General features: G+C 42.1%; 1 protein-coding gene across 2 annotated transcripts in view; it reads right to left on the bottom strand.

Annotated features, from left to right (window-relative positions):
* Window positions 1-12,055, bottom strand: part of TMEM185A (transmembrane protein 185A) — a 42,603-nt gene that overhangs the window by 4,603 nt on the left and 25,945 nt on the right. Inside the window, exons 2-4 of one of the 2 annotated variants that reach the window (XM_027962797.3) lie at window positions 9,010-9,186; window positions 6,205-6,412; window positions 2,086-2,169 (exon numbers count right to left, since the gene is read on the bottom strand). In XM_027962797.3, coding sequence (XP_027818598.2) covers window positions 2,086-2,169; window positions 6,205-6,412; window positions 9,010-9,186 — 469 coding nt within the window. The remainder of the gene's footprint in view (window positions 1-2,085; window positions 2,170-6,204; window positions 6,413-9,009; window positions 9,187-12,055) is intronic. The other variant, XM_042242486.2, reaches the window with a different exon arrangement.

Genomic DNA, 12,055 nt, shown 5'->3' with positions numbered 1-12,055 from the left:
GTGGTTGTACATTTTCATTTCTCCAAGGGAAACACCCAGGTTTGGCACTGCTAGGTCACATGGCAACTCTATATTTAACCTTATTAGAAACTGCCAAGACATTTTCCAGAGCATCTATCCAGTTTGGCCTTTCTACCAGCAATGGGCAAATGTCCTCGTCCCTTGGTTCCACCCTAACACACCTGGTACTGTTGCTATCTTTGCCATTTTGATAAAGGTATTGTGGCACCTCATTCTGGTTTTTATTTGCTTTTCCCTAGTAAGTAATGCTGTCCTTTACATGTGCATATTCACCATATGTCTGTCTTCTTTGTGAATAGTTGGTTCAGTTAATTTTAAAATTTTGTTGCTGAGGTTTTTAGTTTTAAGAGTTCTTTAGATGCTTTGGATATATGTCCTTGGTTACACATGTGTTTTATGAGTATTTCCTCCTAGTCTGCAACCTGTTTTTCATGAATATTACTTTAATTTTAAGCTTCTTTTATGTACCATGTTGTTGGTATCATTTCCGGGAACTCTTCACCTAACTACAGATCCCAAAGACTGTCTCCTAACAGTTCTCTGGTTTTCACATTTCATTTTTAGACGTAGGACTTAAGCTGGACTCCTGAAGAGGCTGGACTTCCTGCATGGAGGTTTGCTGTGGTCTTCCTCCTAAAGCACATCTGGGGTCAGGCACAGTGGCCTGGCCCTCGTGAGTAGAATGTCAGTGAGTAGCCTCACTGGGCTTCTCTTGAACACTGTGGGAAACCTGCAGTCAGGCTGTTTCATCTGCTAGGATTTGCACAGCACTGGGGCAGGAAAAATGCCTTTGTTTATCTATAGAAAATATGCATAGTTTTTCCTAATCTTTTTTTTTTTCTGATTGTATCTTACACTCAAATTGTGGTCTTACTCAGATTTGTTTCCGCCATGGTACAAGAGAAGGCTCTGAGCCCAACTACCATTCTGCAGATACAGAACCCTGAAGCTGTAAGATGGATGACTGAACAATAGTTTTTATTATGGATGTTTTATCAAAGATTTTAGGAAAAAGTGATAGATCTTATCTTTATTCATTATAAAGGCATCTTTTATTCTCTTATTTTCTTGTCTCCAAATGATTATTTTCTTTTCAGTATATTTTTTTAGCTTTGTTATTTTTTTTTAAAGGTAAATCATGTTCATCACAGAAAATGTCTTGTGTACAAAAGTACACAACAAGCAGTGGAGGGACGGGATCCCAAACCCTGGCAAGACCTCATCACACACAGGCAACATAAGTCTTCTACCTTTTCTCTCATCTTCTTTCTATGTGTTACTAGTTGAAATTGTACTGCATTCTCTAATTTGCAGCTTGCCGAGAATGGATGGAGCCATTTACGTGTGTGTGTGTGTGTGTGTGTGTGTGTGTGTGTGTGTGTAGCTCCATCCATTCTCCTACCTATGTAAGCACAATCAGTTTTAACCAACAGCCATTCATGGAAGTCAGAGGTCACTAGTGTGACTTAGACTTCATCCCTGGCAAAAGTATAAACAGGCACAGTTGTTTTTTGAAAAAGGGAGTTGGCAGTGCAGTTTATATTTCAAAATCTCAAAAATCTATTACTCTCTGGGCCAGTAATACTGCTTTTGGAGTCTTTCCTTAAAAAAAGTAATGAAAAAAAAAACCAGGCAAAGATTTATCTACACAAAATTATATGCTGCAGCATGATTTATAATTGTAAAAGCACTGGTAACAAGTTCAATATTCAGAAATGAGAGGACAGTCTGGTAAATGTATTTGAAGAATATTTTGTTATCAATTAAACCTTCAAGGTTATACATATAAAGAGCATTTATTGACATGGAAAACTGCTTATGACACAACATTAGAACAACAAAGCAGGATACTAAATTATAAATGCAGTATGATCTCAATTATCCTTATGAAACAATAAACCCCCAAACAAGGAAACAAAAACCACTAACTATGTTATCTCCCAGGGGATTATGGGTGATTATTATCCTATTACCTATGTTTATCTGTCTTTTCCAAGATTTCTATGATGAACATGAGTTTTATAATCAAAACAAGTTTATTTAAAGATTTAAAAAGTTACATACAAGCCAGGGCCAGTGAATGATCTTGTCCAGTCTTAAGGCAATGAATATAAACTGGAGAATGTTGACAGAACACAGGATTTCTAACTAAAAATGAAGAGAAGAATCAGTTAAACAAAGTAACAATTGTATTCAATACCACAGTTGTTTGGTTAACATTTTAAAAAGGCAATGCAAATTATAATGCAGCAAAAGTTTTATTACATCACACTTGGAACCTCCTGATTTTCAGCAGAGAGGAGCAAAGCAGTGCTGTGCCAAGGAGAAGCCTGGCTCTGGCCTTGTGTCCTGTCTTCTCTGCTCAGTGGCTGCTTGGCCCTTTAAGCTCATCCATGCAGTGACCCGTTTCCAGGCTTGCAATCTGTAGAGGCAGTCTTTGCTGGACTCGCCAGCTCCCCTCCTGTCCCTGCCCACAAGCATCTACGTTAGGATGGTTCCTAACCATCACTGTCCTGCCTTCTTCTTGTGTTGGGACTCCGCCTGCACCCCCCACTTTCCTTTCTGGATTCTGGAGGACCTTGTCACATCAAGATGCCACTCGTGGATGTTTTACTGCATCTTGAATCATGCAATGCCACGGATCCTTCCTGCAAGCACATGTTCAACTCATCTCCATTAGACACAAAATAACCCCAAGAACAAATGAACCCACACTTCTCTTGATCTAGTGCCCCTACCAGCTCTAGTTCTCTCTTTCCATCACCCCAGAGCTTTGTGAGACACTGTGGACACTGAAGTCTCCATGGACTCCCCTGCCACTCCAAGCTCCAGGGTCCACTGTGCACTGGTCTCTGTTCCCACAACTACCTGGAAATTGCTTTCCTCTAGATCCCCAGTCACTTCTGCAGCGTTGGGAACACTGCCACTGGCACCGGACTGGGCACTGCCACACCAAGTGACACTGCCCATCACTCCTTCCCTTGTTAAGGAACCCAGTGTGTTTTCTTGCCAGCCTCCTGGTCTCTGATACTTCCCTGTCAGGTACCTTTTCCTCTCTTTAAATGGTGGTGGCCCCCGAAGTCTGCCTTCTCTAACCATTGGAGAGACACAAACACAAACATGCATACTTCCTTGACTCTTGTTGCTCCATTCTCAGTGGGGAGCAGAGCTGGCCTCCACACCTCTGGCAGGCACGCCCTCCTCCTGCTCACTTCTGCAACCTCCGTCTCCACTGCAGCCTTCCTGCCAGGGCCCAGAGTCAGCTCTCCCTGAGGCACTTCAGTTGACGGCCATCCCCTAGGGATTCAATCATCACCCATACCTGGCCTCCTTCACCCTGTGCTATAGCTTCCCATAGCCTCCTGTCTCACCAGGAGCCACCGCAGCCTGGATTCCCCAAATCAGGACACGGGCGCACAGCTGCATTCCCTTCTCCGTGCTCTAGGCTCAGTCGCTGCCCGTGTCCTCCACCATGCAGACTTCTCTAGGGTCCCTAGCCCAGTCTCTGTCCCAGTGCCCCACAGGTGGCCCTCCTGCTGGCTCCAGCACTTGCTGCTCTTCAACAGCTCACCACCACCCACAGAATGAAAATCATATGACACTACCCAACCTGGCCCAGGTCTGCCCCAAAGCTCCCAGTTCCCTGGGCAGTTAGTGATTCAGCCATTCCTTCTAAGGCCTATGGGCGAAAAGAAACATCTAATGGTTCCACTGACTTAAGCCATTAGATCTAAAAGGAATACTGACATCCTAAGTAGCCCTCTATGGATTTTTGCACAGTACTGCCTTCTCATCACAGAGAAAGCGAACAACCTAGACTCTTCTATGACACCACTGAAATCAATGCAGTGTGACCTAACAATAAAACCCAAACTATGTGGAGCTAGTAGTTCACTGTGTATCTGAACAGATGTCAGGGATCACTGCTTCTCCCTCAAAAATGCCCAATATCCCATGGTGCCCTGTGAGCACCCTGTGGTGCCCTGGGCAGCTGGGTACTGCCTTGAAGACTAAGGACTGGCCCTTAGTCAGCCCAATCCCTCTCTACATAGCCTCTCCCTTCTCCCTAGTTCCTTCAGTTACACTTTATGCTCCATGCGTTTTTTTCTGTGGAAAAATACAAATAATGCAAAACTTCCCATCTTAATTCTCTTTAAGGGTACAGTTTAACCATTAAGTATATTCATATTACTACCATATGAGTGTGGCTGTGAAACCATCACCAGGACTCTGCATCTTGCAAAACCGTACTGCAGTCCTATCTGAGCCACTGGTTCACCTGACATGGCAGACTTTCTTCTATGTCTATGGCTTCTTATGTGTTATTTCCTCTGCCTGAAAAATACCACCCCCTTTCCTTCCTGCACAGGGCACCCTGCCACACCCTGACTCCTCCTGCATGGCCCTGGGGGAACCTAGTCCCATTAACCTCTAGCCAATAAGTACTCCTCCTCCTGGGACATAAAAACCAAGAGGGGGTTCAAGTCTTGGCACATGGTTTCTTCTCACAGGTAGACTGCCAAGAGTGTGACCCTATGAGTGACATATTTTCTAGAACTCTGCATTAGGAAAATACGGTTTTGTGCCAGTTGTAGCCCTGGTATATGCTTTCATTTTCTAAGAAATAAAGTTCCAAGTTTTTAGTTTTCTTTAACTTCTTCCTCAGCTCCCATCCAACAGTATTTACATAACTTTCTCAGTGCTTTTCAACCTGGGTAATGCTGCTTGCCTGGGGAGGAGCTAGGAAATGTGCACAGACCCTACTGGATGTGACAATAACCTGCGGGAGCACATCCACTAGTGTTTACTAGGCAGACATCAGCAGTAAGTGACCTGAAATGCAGGGGACAGTCCTGCTCAAGAAGACATTTCCTATCCCAAAGGACAACAGCATATCCAGCCCCCACTGAGAAACACTGCCCCAAATAGGCAGAATCTAGAATGTTTAATGTCAGTGATTTTGTTTAATATATAAATGATTTTTAAACCATGGTATTGTTACTTCATTTGCTCAGATAATAGAAAAGAATGCAAAGCAAAAGAGGCATAAGGTGGAAAGGTAAGTGTGACTGGCTGGAAATGGCACCTTCAACAAATACAGGGAATACAGATTTGGGGGAAGTGAGGTAGGAGCCTGGAGCTCATGTGGAAATCAGAGTTGAGAAATGTAGAATCAGGAAGTGAGAGCACAGAAGTGGCCGTGGAGGCAGGAAGTGTGAATGAGATCATTCAGAGGAAGTGTGCACAGTGAGGACAGAAAATGCCCAAGGTTAGGATCCTGATGTTGGGAAAGATTGAAGGCAGGAGGAGAAGGGGATGACAGAGGATGAGATGGTTGGATGGCATCACTGACTCGATGGACATGAGTTTGAGCAAGCTCTGGGAGTTGCTGATGGACAGGGAAGCCTGGCGTGCTGCAGTCCATGGGGTCGCAAAGAGTCAGATACGACTGAGTGACTAAACTGAGGAGCCTAAGAAACAGTGACTTGTGAGGAATAGAGGAAGAGGAATTCAGTGAAGAAGCTGAATACAGGCTGAGGTAGCCAGATTGGTGGAGGGACCCAGAGTGTCAGGACCTGCAGAGTGGTCAGCGAGATGAGGGCTCCAAAGGCCTTCAGATGAGGCTGCAGGACACGGGGGTGGGGGGTGGGGGTGCAGTGCCAAAGCAGGCAGCGTGGCTGTAGTACTTGGTCATTTAATCAAAAAATAGTCTAGGTATTGCTGTGAGGGTACTGACTTTAACTAAAGGACATTCCCCTTGATGGTATGGTTAGATCTCATCCAATCAGCTAAAGGGCCTAAGGAGTAAAGACCATGGTTTCCTGGAGAGGGAGAAATCCTGCTGAATCTCCAGCCCCCATAAGCACGTGAGCCAGCACCTTCCAATAATCCTCCTATGTGAACACCTATCTACATATCTGCAACTATATCTCCATCTGCATCTATCCTACTGGGTCTGTTTCTCAGGAGAAGCTGGCTGATCCAGGAGAACAGGGAAAGACATGAAGCAGGAAGAAGCCTGATGGCCTGGGGGTTTAAGTCAAGAAAGAGAAACATGATCATTTCCATTGTTTTTTGTTTCCTTATATACCATGATCTAGCATTAGTGATCAACCTCTTCTATCACAGTAACTGATCAAAAGATTCTGATTTTTGAACCTTCCTAAATATATGAAATCTCACCTCCAGTGACCTGTCATGGCGAAAGCCCCAAACACAAGCTGCCACAGACACAGGGGAAACGAAGAAGAGCGGCATGAAGACCAGGAGCCAGAAGTGGCTGCCTCTCTCAATCCTGTCGCACACCAGCACTTCAAACATCAGCAGCAGCAAGTGAATGCCCACTGCAATTAGCATGGCCTTGAACTCCACACATGTTTCTCCTTCTGCTCTAAAGAGGGACAGAAGAAGAAGAAAAAAACATCCTCAGTTCAGAATCTCCATAGCGAGCAAGCAGCCCATGTAACACCAACTTACATGGATACTCTGGACTGTATTTGTAAATCTGACAAAAGGCAAAGGGAAATCAGGTGGAAAGCTAAGTTAACATTCCTCTTTAAGGGGCAATCTTTCAAACATCAAAGAACTGCTATATGACAAGCAATGAACATTTACAACCAAACCAGACTTAAGAGTTTTAACTGAATATTCTCAGAAGCAATTACCACAGTTATTTCCTGATAGTGTACATTAACACTTTTGTTCACAAATTTAAATTCAACTACTTCCAAAATTATTTAAGCTATTGCTTCTAATGCTAACAGCTGACACATATCCCTTAAATCTCATGATCCCCGTCTCTCAATGAATTAAAAACCATGTAAATCATATTTCATGCAATACAATTAAGAAAAACCTAGTTTTATTGCATAAGTGTCTGTTATATTTCAAGAAAATATAGCAACTGTTGTTAGGTGCTATTTTAAAATGAAAATCAAATTATGAATGTTATTTTCCTTCGTATTCCATTAGGATAAACTAACACCTGCAGATGCTAAAGAAGAGCCATTAAAACTGTTCTTTAAATCGGTTTAAGCTGCTTATGGATCATGCATGGACTTAATAGGTTAACAATTAAAACAATAATAAGGCCACTAATCAAGAAGATGGTTAAAAATGCATCTGCAAGGCCAACAATGCACCTAATTCAATATATAGGTGAACATCTGTGATGCATCATGTTGGTGTGACTTTAGGACACAGAGAAAATGAGATCAGAAGTTATATTCTGTAAGACCCAACAATGTTCCACTGGACAATGTTGATGCTAGAATGACCATGTCTGTACATTCAGGACATTCAACTACACACATACATTTCCTGTTCTTAAGGGAATCTTGAAAGGTATCTTAAACCAAAAGAGAAAAGGTCAAACAGTTTCTAAATAACTAGTGGAACTTAAACTGTTTAGCAATTTCACTTTTCATTCTTTGAGTAGCAAAGGTTGTTGTTCAGTCACTAGGTCGTGTCTGACTCTTTGTGACCCTATGGAGCATGCCAGGCTCCTCTACCCCTTACTATCTCCTGGGGTTTGCTCAAACTCATGTCCATTGAGTCGGTGATGCTATTTAATTGACTCATTAGAAAATACCCTGATGCTAGGAAAGATTAAAGGCAAAAGGAGAAGGGGGCATCAGAGAATGAGCAAACATTCAGTTCAGTTCAGTTCAGTCGCTCAGTCGTGTCCGACTCTGCGACCCCATGAACTGCAGTGCGTCAGGCCTCCCTGTCCATCACCAACTCCCGGAGTTCACTCAGACTCACGTCCATCGAGTCAGCGATGCCATCCAGCCATCTCATCCTCTGTCATCCCCTTCTCCTCCTGCCCCCAATCCCTCCCAGCATCAGAGTCTTTTCCAATGAGTCAACTCTTCACATGAGGTGGCCAAAGTAGAGCAAACATTAGATATCTGAAAATATCTCATTAAAAAAAAAAAAAAGATTTGTGGCCACACAGGTAATCTTAAAAAAAAAATCTAAGAATTTATAAAAATCTAAGTTATACACTAATGTCCCCCATCTGCTAAGGCTCTCTGTGTGGCTATTTTCAAGTTCTTAGCTACATATGTGGTAACATATTTTAGATGATCTAAATCTTATTTTTAAAGTTCATAATGAAGAGTTAAACAAGTTGAGATGGTCCCAACGTATATACTTTTCTCATATGAGCAGCTGCATGTGTCCCCCTCTTCTCTCCCCACCTGCCTACTGGGCATTCTGTCACTCCTTATCTGCCTGGTGATGGTTTAGAATAGCTCCCCTCAAGTCTCCCCTTTTCCTTTCCCAAGTGGCAGACTTTGCAAGGGAGAGCAGACAGACTCTGGTGGGCCCCAGCAGCAGCAGGATGTGCACTGGAGTTAAGCCCATGACAAGAACTTGGACCGATTGAGGCATCCAAGAAGAAAGGTGTGAGGGGAGCGGGTGAAGGTAAAGAGTACACCTCTTCCTGGCCCCCAGGGCTCTATTCTCCTTCACAGCATCTGGGCCTCATCTTTTCCTGTCTCAGGGCCTCACTGTGTCCTGGCCAAGCTGCTTCCCCCACAGCACTAATAGGCCTAAAATCCCAGGACTAGGAGATTGGGGTAAGGGGAGACACAGTTCCAGAAATTAATGGAGAAGGGTATATCCCTGATGGCCAAAACTAGAACTTTGATTTGTAGAACTGCTCCTACAAATATGATGGTTTCACACTTCCTTGTCTAGCATGGTGTAACAGTTCTATATTTTGGATGCATTTTAGATTACATAAACTTTTGTGGGCCGGCTAGGAACTTAAGCACCTAAAATAACAGTGCTTTTGTTTAACAATGGCTATCAAACACTTAATTTTTAAAAACTTAGAATAGAAATAAGCTTGCTTATATTCTTCTAAAACCTCTGACAGGTAGAAAAGAAAATACTCCTTACTTTATGAGAAGTGAAAAACAAGATACTCCCCCCAGCACCTGCCCAGGGTAGAGACCAACAGGTTTTATAAAGCAGTATTACCGATACTGGGGATTTCGTGCCCAGACTCCAGTTCCAACTGAGGCTCCAACAATGACCATTAACTTCCACAGCCATATTGGAGCAAAAACAGCCCAGTAACTCCACTGAATGATGCCATCTAGACGAAGGGCCAGCAACACAGAAAACAGCAGTAGACAGGCATAGATGAGGAATTTACTAGGAGAAAAACAAAGAAGATTCACATTACAAATAGGCGATATTAAAATGAGATATGATAACAGCATTACTTTTTAGCATGTGAAAAGAATCACCAATTTAATAATCATATATTGAAAATTCTATGTAGAAGACACACTGTTGTTAGAGGATAAAAGAAATATAAAGAAGACTAAAACAAGTTCCCTGCTTTCCATGGCTTCCTGGTAAGAGAAGTACATACAGAAACATATATAACATGCATATGTCAGAATGATTCTATGGGTAGAATGTGATGACAGCCCACAGAGGAAACATGGATTCTGTCTGGGGGGACTGGGAAGCAGAGAAATGATAAGCCTGAAGCTGGTCTGGAGGACACACGGAAAGCTACCAGGCAGGAAAGGATATGAGATGAGGAAGCATTCCAAGCAGAAGGAACTAGCCATCCAGACACAGAGACTGAAAAAAGTTGACAGTTCAAGATATGGTCAAGTTGTGTCACTTATTATTTGATTCTATTTTTAAAAAAGTAGCCACCTGCCATATTCATATACAGTTTTAATCCATGTGTTAGTCTTTTGGTGACTGAATTATACACATACATACACTCATATTTTACATAAAACAGACTTCAGACTTCATGAAGAGGGTGTTTTAAAAATATTAATTAGAAATTACATTGTTAAGGACTTCTACTTACAACTTTGGTAGAATAAGAGGAATGGAGTTTTCCCTCCCACCTTAAAAAGAAACTGGATGAAATATATGAAATAACAGTTTTCAAACAATGGGCAACAGGCAGTGAAGGACCATGATGGCAGAAAGAAATTTAAAAAAAAAAAAAAAAGGAAATACACTCTATCAATGCCTCAACTTACTGCCTGGAGGCAAATTCCAGACTGCAGAAGAAGGCAGTTAAAATCTAACCCTATTGCCAATTACATCAAATGTAAATATTCTCTGTGTGTGTGAAAGTCGCAGTCATGTCCAACTCTTTGCGACCCCATGAACTGTAGCCCACCAGGCTCCTCTGACCATGGAATTCTCCAGGCAAGAACACTGGAGCGGGTTGCCATTTCCTACTTCAGGAGATCTTCCTGACCCAATGTTTAGTAGAAAAGATCTCAAGTCAACAATCTATGATCCACCTTAAGAAACTAGGAAGAGAAGGAAATTTTTTAAAAATGAATGGAAGTCAATAATAAATATATACACAAATATCAATGAACTACATAAGAAAGATGTTAGAGAAAAATCAATGAAATTAAAAGCTGGTTCTTTGAAAAGATTTAAAAAAAAAAAGGAAGAGACATTATTTTGCTGACAAAGGTCCATCTAGTCAAAACTATGGTTTTTCCAGTAGTGGGAAGGGATGGAAGGGATGGATGTGCGAGTTGGACCATAAAGAAAACTGAGTGCCAAAGAATTGGTTGGAGAAGACTCTTGAGAGTCCCTTGGACTGCAAGGAGATCCAACCAGTCAATCCTATAGGAAATCAGTCCTAAATATTCATTGGAAGGACTGATGCTGAAGCTGAAACTCCAATACTTTGGCCACCTGATGCAAAGAGTTGACTCACTGGAAAAGACCCTGATTCTGGGAACGACTGAAGGCAGGAGAAGGGGACAACAGAAGATGAGATGGTTGGATGGCATCACCGACTCAATGGACATGAATATGTGCAGGGTCCGGGGGCTGGTGATGGACAGGGAAGCCTGGTGTGCTGCAGCCCATGGGGTTGCAAAGAGTCGGACACAACTGAGTGACTGAACTGAGCTGACAGCTAGAGGGATCAGGAAAAAAACAGTAAACATGAATTACTAATACCAGGAATGAAATCAGGGACATCATGACAAATCCTACAGGTATTAGAAGTGGATGTTATGAACAGCTTCAAGCAAGCAAATTTCTTGAAATAAATATATTATAAAAGTTCACACAAGAAGAAATACTTTCATATTCCTATATCTATTTAAAGAACAACAGAAACTGTAGTTAGAATCAGTCTCACAAAAAAATGCCAGGCCCAGACAAAATCTACCAAACACATAAGGAAGAAATAGTACCAATTTTTCACAAACTCTTGCAGAAAAAGATGAGAGGAACATTTCCCAATTTATTTTATGAAGCTACTAGCATTACCCTGATACTCAAACCTGACCAAGAAAGAAAACTACAAACCAGTATCCTTCATGCAAGACAGATGCAAAACCCCTAAAAAACAGGAAATTGTATCCAACAATATATAGAAAGAATACTGCATTATGACTAAGTGTGGTTTAGCCAGGACTGCAAGTTTGGCTTAACATTTGAAATCAATGTAATTCACTGAATTAATAGAATGAAAAAGAGAAGCCATATGATTATTTTAATAGTTCCAGGAGAAACATTTGACATAACTCACTACTTATTCAAGATAAAATCTCTAAGCAAATTAGGAATAGAGGGGTATCTAGAAAAAACCTGACAGTCTCCTTCAGTGTCTGCTGCCGAGGGCTCTGGGCCTTTGGACTTGGACTTCCCTGGTGGCTCAGCTGGTACAGAATCTGCCTGCAATGCAGAAGACCTGGGTTCAATCCCTGGGTTGGGAAGATCCCCTGGAGAAAGGAACAGCTACCCACTCCAGTATTCTGGCCTGGAGAATTCCATGGACTGTATAGTCCATGGGTTGCAAAGAGTCGGACACGCCTGAGCAACTTTCATGTTTAGAAAAAACCTAGTTAAAAATGCTTAGTGGTGAAAGACTAAATACTTTCCCCCTAAGACGGTAAACAAGAAGTATGTCCACTTCAATACAACTATTCAACACTGTACTGGAAACCCTAGCCACAAATATAATACAAGAAAAGAAAAAGGATAAAGATTTGGAAAGGAAGGAGTAAATCTA

This window comes from Ovis aries, chromosome X (genome assembly GCF_016772045.2).
Source record: "Ovis aries strain OAR_USU_Benz2616 breed Rambouillet chromosome X, ARS-UI_Ramb_v3.0, whole genome shotgun sequence".
Classification (NCBI taxonomy): domain Eukaryota; kingdom Metazoa; phylum Chordata; class Mammalia; order Artiodactyla; family Bovidae; genus Ovis; species Ovis aries.
This window is presented reverse-complemented; position numbering and strand designations above follow the sequence as displayed.